General features: G+C 31.8%; 1 protein-coding gene across 4 annotated transcripts in view; it reads right to left on the bottom strand.

Moving 5' to 3' along the window:
- LOC136043198 (lutropin-choriogonadotropic hormone receptor-like) overlaps nt 1-13130 on the bottom strand; it is a 327975-nt gene that overhangs the window by 22521 nt on the left and 292324 nt on the right. For all 4 annotated transcript variants that reach the window (XM_065728133.1, XM_065728150.1, XM_065728140.1 and 1 more), the window contains 2 exons: nt 7855-9052; nt 1512-1741 (listed from right to left, as the gene is read on the bottom strand). In XM_065728133.1, coding sequence (XP_065584205.1) covers nt 1512-1741; nt 7855-9052 — 1428 coding nt within the window. The remainder of the gene's footprint in view (nt 1-1511; nt 1742-7854; nt 9053-13130) is intronic.

Raw genomic sequence — 13130 nt, 5'->3', positions numbered from 1 at the left:
TGAACAATGAAAATATATAGGTAAGATTAACGGGTAAACTTGACAACACTTTTCGTCTATAAAAGTTCTAAAATTAACAAGTTGTTGATTTCCCAAGACAAACACACATTCTTAAGCTATTTTGTGCAACATTTTATTAGCTGATTTTTCAACCATTTATCTGTTTTTGTCAATTTGGCACTTGCAAACACTAAAAACTGTAGAGCTGCATATGGAGGTCTTTCCTATCATAAATTGAGGTCTTGATTATTATGAGTTTATTAATATATATATATATATATATATATATATATATATATATATATATATATATATATATATATATATATATATATATATATATATATATAAGTATGTTTAGGTTTCCACTTAACCCATTCAAGTGAGGAGATTTAATTTCTACTATCCTTGGTACTCAAGATTTTTGTAAGAATCATTCTTTTGTGGCAATATTTCAATACAAAAATCTATAAATATTCCAGCAAGTAACTTAACAATCTGGCTTTGTTTTTAAATGTAGTGCTGAGAATTGTTTCGGGTAGCCTATGCTTTTTGTTGAAACTGAAAAGTATTTTTTTTTTATCGTGGCTGGGCCCTCGTAATTCCAATGAATCAAATATACTCCTGCAAATAGGTCTTATATATAAAGAGCCATAAGGGGATATATAGAGACAGGATATTTATATAAAGAGCCGTTAGATCTTGGGAATGACGATGGTTGACTAACCTTGACATTCGTGTATTAGAAATTCTATCGCAGCTTTTGAAAAGGTAGAAACACCAAAATTCACTGTCAGAGCAATATTGATTTTTTTATCATTTTGCGACACGAGTTTGTTTTAATGAGTCCAGGAGGGAGTCACTCACGATGAATCAAGCAAGGTAAACCCTTACTTTTTCTACAGTCAGCAAATAAAATTAACTTCAGAAGTGTGTCTCTTAAAAAATAAAATCATATACAAGATAAGCACAAGAAATTCCGCTTCTAATTTTAAAACAATTAGCTTTTTTGGCAAATTTCAGTATTATCAAATTGCACAAACAATATAATAGAATTATGAACTTTACGCTTTAAGCATGTAACGTATGTTCATATTGTTTATAATACCCAGTTTTAAAATTCAGGTACTGCATTTAAGTTATATTGAATTTATTTTTTCCAAAAATACGGAAATTTGCTATAAAGAAAGAAATAAAAACTAAGCTATTAGCTGGTGACCATTTTTTTGTCAGATTCGTACAAAGCCAATTGTAGATGACAGTATCTTGATCGTAAAGTAGAAAGGTAGTAGAAGTAAAGTGCTGAAGAAGAACCTTGCCATTCAAAGCATTCATTATTCTCCTTAAATATTTCAAATTTCAAATTGATGAGCATAAACTACTGTCATTTAAAAACATATTTGCTCTGACAAAATTCAAGTCCTGCTAAATTTTAAATATTTCCTCAGATTCTTATCATGAGAAGTCCTTCATCAAGTGGAAAAGAGAAGAATTGAATTTAAAACACTGACCTGAAACAACACATTGAACAGTGCCAGCTGCCAGCGGTGATGTAGGCAACTGTCTTACAGAGCTTCTTTTTACTAATTCAGACCTTGGAACTCTACCATATTTTACTATATCTGACTCTGAGTCTAGTCGTCCTCTTTCTTTTGATACAGTTTTGTCTTTGACAATATTTATTTCCTTTGAATAGTTTTTATCCTTTAAACTACTCCCAACGTCACTCGAAACTGATGACCTAAAATATTTAAAAATATTTATTAAAAAAAGTATAAGAATTTCCAACGAAACATGCGATAAAAAAATACAACGTATTTAGTAACTGAAGACCTTATTTTCAAACAAAGAAACTGTTACTGATGCCATAGCTTTCAAATCATAGGAAGACAATTAATTAATTCATTAATTAATTAACACAATTAATTAATTTCAAATGAAGACAATTAATTAAGAAAAACACTGGTAAGGAGTCAAACGAAAAACCAGTGGGCTAAAATACTATTCCATCGTGTTTTCATCCCCCCCCCCCCCCAGCTCCCGAAAAAAAATCTTCAGAGTCTAAAGGTTATCAGCTTCAGACTAAGAAAAGGAGTGGTCTAGAAGCAGGTGAACAATACGGTTACATTTTGTTTTGGAAAGAATAAGTAATATTGCATTGTCGATAGCAAGAGATAGACCTGATAATTTGTTGTGGGTTTGTGTGTTCCTCCAAAACGACTGTACCAAACCAGAGGCTTTAAAGTAGCAGCAAAGGGCTCATTCGAGCAAAAGCTTGAAGCTTTAACTCTAGAGGCTTCTTAACAAGAATACATGCGATTCAGAAAAAGTGCGCAATTCTGCCATTTTGTGCCGGAAACAACAATCGCTATTAAGAGGAGATCCTTAAACAGCCAATCAGTTTAAACTAACTTATATCAACTCCCAGTTTTAGCTCCCATTATGCCGCATCTCAGCTCATTTTTCCTAGAAAATATAAGAAGTCTATACAAAATGGAGCCAAAAATTGGTCTGATACGTTTTAATACTTTATGCAAGCCCCTCCCTACACCGAAAAAAAAAATCTGTTGACCCATTTTTCTAAAAGAAATAGCATGACAATGTAATGCTTTACATAAAATAATACAGCCTCAAATGAAAGTACTTTGGGTCGCTGGATAAGGACGGCTCTATGGCCACTGCTCTTCTCTTCTTTATTGGTTTAATATCATTAAGAAGGTTTAACGGCGATTCCCTAAGGCACTCCTGAGGATCAATTAACTTTTGCCCGATCGATTTCTATGACCTTGAATTTTATTTGTGCAATAGTTTAACCCTAAGGCACTCTTGAGGATCAATGAATTCTTGCACAATCGATTTCTATTGCATTGAATATTAGCTGAGCAATGATTTAACCCTAAGGCACTCTTGAGGATAATGAACCTTTGCGCAATTGATTTCTATAGCCTTGAGCTACTTTTAGGTTATTTCCCAAGGCACCTGGAAGATTAATGAGCTCAGATTAAAGGTTGTGGCTAAGTTGCATAACAATTCCACGCTTCATTTGCGTGCAATAGATACTGAGAGTTTCATGACTACTCCTCACAATGAATTTTACAGGTTTTATGACTCCTCCTGGCAATGAATTCAGACGGTTTTACAACCTTCTGAATTCCCCTTAGCCATAGAAAACACACCGGCTGCATAACTATTGGAGACAATGAACTGTTACTTGCGGCATTATGTAGCCTACAACTTTCTCAGGCCTTGATTGTAGATATTAAAGTTGGAAAACAGATACGTTTAATATTATTATTTGAATAGGGATTGACAAAAAACTATTAGTTCTACTAAAAGAACCTTCAATATAAACTATATGTACCATTAGAACAGGTTAGTAGTCTAAGTATTTCTTGTCGTATGCTTAGTGGAGGGGAACAGTTTTTCATACAGTTTTGTTTTATTGAAACACATTTACAAGCCCTTTAGTTACTGAACTGTTGTTGAATATAAGACATAGATCATCTTTCACTTAAAAAAAATCATCCCCTCTCCCTTATCCGTGCCTCTATCTTTATTTCGACACTATAAATCAAATTCAACCTAGTAACTCATAGGGGATAAGCTCTCTCTAGCATTAAACGTTAACCATTTCCCCGTGATAAAATTTTTTAGTTTTCTCGTCAAATAAAATACATATGAAAGTCTACTTTTCACTCACCTCTGTATGATCAACTAATTCCAATAGTATACAAGATCAAATCATCATAATATTCAAATATCCATATAAAACAACAAAACAGACACTAAAACCATTCTTACACTAATTGCAAATGAATAACTAACAGGCTTGATTGGAAATACCTCCCTTTCACTGACTTCTCCGGCTGTACTTGAAAGTGGATTGACTAGTGGTAGAACACCCACTATGAATACGACAGGTCCACCCTCCTAAATGTTTTTGTGAACATTCAAGAAATGGATACAAGCGTTTTCATAATGAATATGACTAGACCTCTTACCACTCCGAGAAGGGGGGGGGGGTCAAACTTTAAGGGGGTTCATAATTTAAGAGAGGATGAAATTTTAAAGAGGATCAGCTTTTTTGAATTCTTATAGCTTGTTTTGTCTTAGAAACAAATTAAATATACTTACATCACTTGGTATTTTCAAAATACGAAATGAAATTTCGAATGAAGTGAAGTAATGTTTGTAGTGATATTTTTACTTAATTTTTTTTTAACTTACAAATTCTTCCAACTTGTTAACTTTTCTTAATGGTTTAAAAAGACATTAAATGTACTTATAACAAAAGGAATTCACTTCTGACATTATATATGTTAACTGTGATATTTTCTATTAAAGAAATAATATTTGTATTGATTTTTTTTTACTTAGTTTTCTTTTGAACTTAGAAATATTTTCAACTTGTTTTTGGAGCTAGGAAATTTTTTCCACTTTTTTTCATGTCTTAAAATGATATTACATATACCTATAACAAGGGAAATTCACTTGTGATATTTTCAAAATATGAAATGGAAATTATATACATATTCTAGTCGTGATTTTTTAGAAAAAAAATATTTGTAATGACACTTTGTTTGGAACTCATCATCGGTGTTTTTCCGAACCATTTTTGTTCATTTTTCTTTCATCTGCATAGACAATTATAGAACATAAATGTCTATTAAAACTATATTTATATATGCTAGGCCAATGCAGATTCATCTAAAAAAAGACCAAGGACTTGGGCAGGTAGTAGGGACATTGGAATAGCACTATCTGGGTGGGGAATGGACGATGACCTTTTCAAGTATACTTTCCCGTCCGGGAATGCCACAATCCAGTCTATTGCCGTGCCCAACAAAGTTTCATCAACAATGGGTTCTGTGAATGTTGTTGGAGAAGATGTTGGAGAAGATGACATAGAGTCTCCTGGGAATATAGGCAGCAAGGTCAAGGACAAACTGTTAAATATGATCGAGACCCTCCCAAGTCCTCGGAAATGAACCAGCTCTTCTTTTGGACTCCTAAGGAAAAACTTAATTAATCTTCTCTCTCTCTCTCTTGTATGTCAGTATGTGTGTGTGTTTGTGTCTGTGTCTGTAATATTAACAAAATCTGTAGTCTAATATGCATGCGTATTTAAAATAATATGATGTATTTTCGACGTTACACCTTAAATTAGGTATTCTTTTCTTAGACAACACTGCTGTTCTATGACGAACAAATAAATTTTCAAATGAGGATAAATCTTAGGCAGACATAGACATAACACTTAGGCAGAGAAAAAACAGTACAAAAGTTTTGATATTTCGATCACATATACAGCGATTGTCATCAGTAGAATTACTAAAATAATACAACTGAAACTAGCATAGTTATACACAAAAAAAAACTTTTGGGGTCATTCACAAAATATTGAACTTCCAAATTATTCACTAGATAATTTCCAGAGAGATTTCACTGAAAAAGTTCATTCAAAGACTTGATGATTGAGTTTATAGTTTTTCCCAAGGTTGGTCTCATTTCCCCATATATACGACGTATATTTGACGCAACCCCTTAAATTAGATATTCTCTTCTTAGGCCACACTGCTGTTCTACGACGAACAAATAAATTTTCAAATGGGGATAAATCCATTTATTTAGACGGTGAAAAAAAAAACAGGTACAGAAGTCTTGATATCTCGATCAAATATAAAGCGATCGTCATCAGTATACTTTGCCACTTTCATTGGAATGACAAATAGTCGGCAATTGAGCACTAATAGGTGGAGGGATGATAATTACACAAAAATAACAGAAATAGACGATACAGAGAGAGAAATTCATTTGACACAATCAATGAGTTTTTCTGACAATTTTTTAGAGCCCAAAAATAAATGCTGAATTGTTTTTTTTTTATTGTTTGCTAGATACATAAGTACAAAAAGCGAAAATTTTAGACAGAGGGACAGGTGTCTATCCTAGACTACGGGACGTATATACACATTGTCTATTTCTACCTCAGAAAAGTTGAAATTTATAAATAAAATTAATCAAACAGCGATACAGAGACAGAAATTCCCTTGACACAGTCAATTAGCTTTTCTAAGAATTTGTTAGAGCCCGAACATAATTGTTGAATTGAAATTGTTTGCTGGATTTCTGAAGTTGCAATAGTGTAAAACCACTCATTTTTATAACAAAGAATTTTTTCAAACAAAACTAGAACCAATGTAAACTAGTCAAATGTCTCTATGGAACTTCAATACTAACTCTCTATCAAAATTTTTATACCCACTCAAGGTCAAAGAAAGTTGTTACACAATCGCGCAAGTAATAGTTGATTGACTCCATTAGTTACACACCCGGGTTTTTTAGCTATGGCTAGGGAGGAGTTGTAACAACCGTCTGAATTCGTTGCATGGATGAGTAAAAACACGGTAGAATCCATCGCAGAGAGGATTCATAAAACTCTCTGTACCTATTGCATACAAATGAAGCGTGGAAATTGTTACTCAACTTGTCTATAACCCGTACTCTGAGTTCGTTGATCCTCCAGGTGCCTTATGGAATAACCTACAAATAAAGCCAGAGAAATCGATTGCGCAAGAATTCATTGATCCTCAAGAATTCCTTAGGAATCGCCGTTAAACCTTCTACATGATATTAAACCAATAAGGAAAAAAGAGTAGTGGCTATAGGGCTGCCATTATTCAGACAACAAATACTACTAGTCAGACAACAAATACTACTAGTGCACAACTCGGTCAAAGGAAACTTTAAAATAAGCTTCCTTCCCTAAGAACAATATTTCACAGACGTATTCCCCCCTCATAAATCTAAACAATATGACCTTGAACTTTTTCATTTTGGACCCCTTTCCCCTAAGAAACTCCTTTAAATGGCGCTTTATTTCTTATGAGTGATCGTCATTCTCAGGACACTGATATACACAAATTTCACAAAGGTTAAAGTGAACACAACCTAACCCTTTTGTAGATAGGATGAGCCTGAATGTGATATTGACATAAAATAATAAAACAACAGTTTTTAAGAAAGTTGAGAGCGTTGTTAAAGCTCTAAAAGAACAAAAAGTATTAAATATATGAGAAAAGAACCGCCAAATAAAGCTTCTGTTTTTTATACTAAACTTTAAGCATTCTTTATGTATAAACCTTGTTCTAAAAATGTTAAGCTTCATCTTAGAAAGAAGGTGGCTGTTGCCCGTCATACGTTTGATATTTATGTTAAACCAAAGTTTTAAAGTCACTCTTACATTTCTTCTCCAAAACCTTTTTCGACTTTAGGCTGCACATTAATCCAACAAAATTAATCGAGTGAAAGCTTCGTTGAAACTTTAAATTCGGGAGTTAGCGATATCAGCGTGTGTTTAGAACTCAATAAAGGAGGTAATGGGGAAAAATCAAAAGCTGTATTAAAGTTATGCAAAAAGGAACGAAATGCTTTACACGACATGGTAAAGTCAAAGTTTGTTATGGAAAGTGGCTTAAAAGGCTACAAAATGGAAATAGAAAAGCAGAGCATTTTAGATTACCCAAAGATGAAACTAAATGTCCACAAAATTGAAAGCACTTTCGTCAGGGAATCTCAGAGCAGAAGGTCTAAGCAGGATCGAATGAAAGAGCTGGGATTCCCAGGGTACCAGCTTCAAATGGCTTGCTATTAGAAATAGTCTTTATTAATAGAAACAGTAACATTATTAATCTCTATCCTATTCATAATTTATCACACATTTTGACGATAATAAGTTGCTAGTCAAAATAGGGATGAATTAGATGGATTATCCTTTCCTTGACTAGGTAAAATAGCCCCACTCTGACTTATACTAGCCAACTAACCCGTTAATGGTAAACAGAAAGGTAATACCTTGACCTCCAGTTACTCCCAGCTGATGTAGAGTTTGTCATTCCAGATGTTGAAGAATCATTCCTCGAATTTGATAAACTTGAATCTTGTGATGGTTTCCTTGTCACCGTCCAAGAGTTTCTTCGTCTTCCAAAAGACAAAGGAACGCAGCCTTGTTGCTTAACACTATCTGACCTAGAACTGCTAAAATTATCACTAGACACAGATTCAGCTCTTTTATGATCCTTTTTCTTTTGTTTCTTTTGTATAGGAGCTGCCTTGTAAGGATAGTCTTGACTTGAGCTGCTAACATCACTAGCATCTCTTACATCGTAGCAACGCATGAAAGCACGAAGAAGTCTTTGGTGAGGTCGTTTATGTCTATGGTCCCGGAAATTGTCACTTCGAGAACTACATTGACATGAACTTCCATCACGCGATCTATCAGTACTATTTGTATTTGCAGGGGTCTTTTGGTTGCTAAAATTAGAGCTATGTCGACAGCGACCAATTCCCCGTGTCACTCGAGATTCTTCTATTGCTTTACAAATGAGTACACAATCCTTTTTGAATTGTTTTGTAAGAATTGCGTAAAGGAATGGATTTATACAACTATTTACAGGTAATATAAACACAGTTAAAACCTTAGCCTCTTCGAGGCCGATTAAATGATACCCGAAGGCTGAGGTCAAGGAGAAAAAGGCAACAGGAGCCCAACACAGAAAGTCTGTAAACACTAACAAAGCCATCCGCTTCGCTATTCGAGTATCATTCGAGTTCCAGGCATGAGAGCCACGTATAGCACAGTACATTTTTAAATAACATGCAAGCAATATTGAAACAGCCGTGCCATTGGTCGCCATTAAAAATATAACGTATCCTAATGATACACCATCTCCCACTTCAAACGGGAGACAAACTGCAAATTTCCGGTAGTCACTAATACCGAAAAGAGGCATCAATGCCACTGCAAATGCAAAACTCCAACCAGCGGTCATTATATACGAGGCATGACGGAGGGATAGTCGCTTATTTAAGTGCATTGCATGAGTTATGGCATAATTGCGTTCCATTGTTATTACTGCTAGGGTAAATACGCTTAGCTCAGATGATAAAACTCCAAAAAATCCCGCAAGCTTGCAGCCACCAGAGTACTGCCACGAAATGGCGTAATATCGAAACTCTCCAATTGTTGAAGCATCAACAAATGCTAGTATTCCTGAAAAAGACAGGTATTAATTTAAAACAGTTTTTCAGTAAGAAGCGACGCGGCTCCGAAACTCTAAGGAACCAAGTCTTGATACCAATAAATACATAAAAAACAACAGCTCATTATGCTCTTCCCAAATAGATAAGATTTATTAATTTTAGTGTTACCCCTTAAAAGCAACGTCATTAATCAAATTTGCCTGATTTTCGAAAAAAGAGGAAAGCATCCCTTTAGAGTCAAAAAACCTAATTAAAATCCACACCATCATATTTAGCGGAACCCAGAACCCTATTATCAGTTCCAGATCAAATATATATATAAATATATATATATATATATATATATATATATATATATATATATATATATATATATATATATATGTATATATATATATATATATATATATATATATATATATATATATATATATATATATATATATATATATATATATATATATATATATATATATATATATATATATATATACATATATACATATATACAAAATCCACACCATCATATTTAGCGGAACCCAGAACCCTATTATCAGTTCCAGATCAAATATATATATATATATATATATATATATATATATATATATATATATATATATATATATATATATATATATATATATATATATATATATATATATATATATATATATATATATATATGTATATATATATATATATATATATATATATATATATATATATATATATATACATATATATATATATATATATATATATATATATATATATCTATATATATAAAAATAAGTTGTCTGTCTGTCTGTGGATGGATCAGGTGACGTCACCTGAAAAAACTGGATCAGGTGACGTCAAAACTGAAAAAACTAAAAAAAGGCAAAAACTACAAAAAAAACTAAAAACTAATAAAAAAAAATAAAAAAGCTAAAAAACTAAAAAAACTAAAAAAAGGCAAAAACAACAAAAAAAACTAAAAACTAATAAAAAAGCTAAAAAACTAAAAAAACTAAAAAAAGGCAAAAACTACAAAAAAAACTAAAAACTAATAAAAAAAATAAAAAAGCTAAAAAACTAAAAAAACTAAAAAAACTAAAAAAAGGTAAAAAACTAAAAAAACTAAAAACTAAAAAAAACTAAAAAAAAGGAAAAAACTGAAAAATAAGCTAAAATAAAGGTAAAAACCAATAAAAAACTAAAAAAAAAACCTGAAAAAAGTAAAAAAAGGCAAAAACTACAAAAAAAAAACTAAAAACTAATAAAAAAAGTAAAAAAGCTAAAAAACTAAAAAAACTAAAAAAACTAAAAAAAGGTAAAAAACTATAAAAAAAAAAAAAAAAAAAACTAAAACAAAGGAAAAAACTGAAAAATAAGTTAAATAAAGGTAAAAACCAATAAAAAACTAAAAAGAAAAAAAGGAAAAAACTAAAAAAAATTTTCATCTAAAAAACTAAAAAAAACTAAAAAAGGTAAAAACTAAAAGAACTAAAAAAGAAAAAATAAATGACGAAACTCAAAGAGAAAGCGACCAGGACAAAAGGAATGTTCGATTAGCAATCAACAAAGCACCGGGACACAGGGAGTATAAATGACGACCAGGACATAAGTATAAAAAAAAACTATCTATATATATAAAAATAAGTTGTCTGTGGATCTGTGGATCGTGGATCAGGTGACGTCACCTGAAAAAACTGGGTCAGGTGACGTCAAAACTGAAAAAACTAAAAAAAGGCAAAAACTACAAAAAAAACTAAAAACTAATAAAAAAAATAAAAAAGCTAAAAAACTAAAAAAACTAAAAAAAAGGCAAAAACTACAAAAAAAACTAAAAACTAATAAAAAAGCTAAAAAACTAAAAAAACTAAAAAAAAGGCAAAAACTACAAAAAAAACTAAAAACTAATAAAAAAAATAAAAAAGCTAAAAAACTAAAAAAAACTAAAAAAACTAAAAAAGGTAAAAAACTAAAAAAACTAAAAACTAAAAAAAACTAAAAAAAAAGGAAAAAACTGAAAAATAAGGTAAAATAAAGGTAAAAACCAATAAAAAACTAAAAAAAAAACTGAAAAAACTAAAAAAAGGCAAAAACTACAAAAAAACTAAAAACTAATAAAAAAAGTAAAAAAGCTAAAAAACTAAAAAAACTAAAAAAAACTAAAAAAACTAAAAAAAGGTAAAAAACTAAAAAAAATAAAAAATAAAAAAAAACTAAAAAAAAGGAAAAAACTGAAAAATAAGCTAACATAAAGGTAAAAACCAATAAAAAACTAAAAAGAAAAAAAGGAAAAAACTAAAATAAATTTTCATCTAAAAAACTAAAAAAAACTAAAAAAGGTAAAAACTAAAAGAACTAAAAAAGAAAAAAATAAATGACGACACTCAAAGAGAAAGCGACCAGGACAAAAGGAATGTTCGATTAGCAATCAACAAAGCACCGGGACACAGGGAGTATAAATGACGACCAGGACATAAGTAAAAAAAAAAATTAACAAAACTAAAAAGAAGGTAAAAACTACAAAAAAACTAAAAAGAAAAAAAAACTAAAAACTAATAAAAAAACTAAAAAATCTAAAAATCTAAATAAACTAAAAAAGAAAAAAAGGAAAAAAATAAAGGAGAAAAACAAAACTAAAAAACGAATGTATATACAGACCGGTACACCGGGATACAAATGACGACCGGGACACAGGGAATATAAATGACGACCGGGACACAGGGACACAACTACAACGGGGACACCGGGGGAAACAGGGGGATATAAATGACGACCGGGACAAAAAAACTAAAAAGAAAAAAAAAACTAAAAACTAATAAAAAAACTAAAAAATCTAAAAATCTAAATAAGCTAAAAAAGAAAAAAAAGGAAAAAAATAAAGGAGAAAAACAAAACTAAAAAACGAATGTATATACAGACCGGGACACCGGGATACAAATGACGACCGGGACACAGGGAATATAAATGACGACCGGGACACAGGGACACAACTACAACGGGGACACCGGGGGAAACAGGGGGATGTAAATGACGACCGGGACACCGGGACAGGGAATGGTCGATTAGCAATCACCATCAACAAAGCTCAAGGGCAATCATTAGAATCATGAGGTATAGATCTGAATACAGATTGTTTTCCCATGGACCATTATATGTTGCATGTTCAAGAGTCGGTAAACCTGACAATCTATTTATATGCAAAGACAATGGGACAGCAAAGAATGTTGTATATTCGCAAGTTTTACGTAGTTAAAACCATATATATATATATATATATATATATATATATATATATATATATATATATATATATATATATATATATATATATATATATATCTATATTCACAGGTGGGACATAGGGACACAACTACAATGGCGCGTAACTATTATGGCGCGTAACGACTTACGCGCGCGGGGGGGCTTGGGGGGGGGCGCGAATTGCCCCCACCAACTAGGTGTTGGGGTGGCGCGAAGCGCCACCCCAACAGCTAGTATATATATATATATATATATATATAGTCCCCACAACTGGGTACTCGATGCGCGGCAGGCTTCTATATATGGATTCTCATTGTCACTTGTTCCCTAGGTTGATCGCATCAAACTCATAGTCTTAGAATAACAGGAAATGGCTCATTCAAACACAAATTAAAAGTCATAGTTCTCTTTCTGAGTGACCAAAAATATTGGTGGGCAACCTTCTTTTTTTCTCGAAGTCTGATCAAAATTTGAGATAGCCTTTTTGTTCAGCATATATGAAAAGTCAAGTTGCTATTCCTTTGGGGATAAAATTATCCCCCCCCCCCCCCGATTTTCTGGGGAAAGGTCTCAGTCATGAAATTTTGTCATTGTTTACGCTTAATACGTTTTATTGGGAAGTAAACAGACAATTTTTTAGGGAGTGGGGATGAATTTTCTCCGGTGGGATTTTCATCGGAAATTTTTTCAAGGGGAGGGGATTTTCTGGGACACTTTTCAGGGGAAATTTTATACTGAGGGAATCTTCCAGAATTTCAGTACGAAATTATTTTTATTTATTTTTTTTCTCTTTGCCAACTCAACTCTAGATGTGGAGACGTTACTGCGAATTA

The sequence above is a fragment of the Artemia franciscana genome, chromosome 2, assembly GCF_032884065.1.
Source record: "Artemia franciscana chromosome 2, ASM3288406v1, whole genome shotgun sequence".
Classification (NCBI taxonomy): Eukaryota; Metazoa; Arthropoda; class Branchiopoda; order Anostraca; family Artemiidae; genus Artemia; species Artemia franciscana.
The sequence above is the reverse complement of the archived record's forward strand: the minus strand, read 5'-3'. Positions and strand labels throughout refer to the sequence as shown.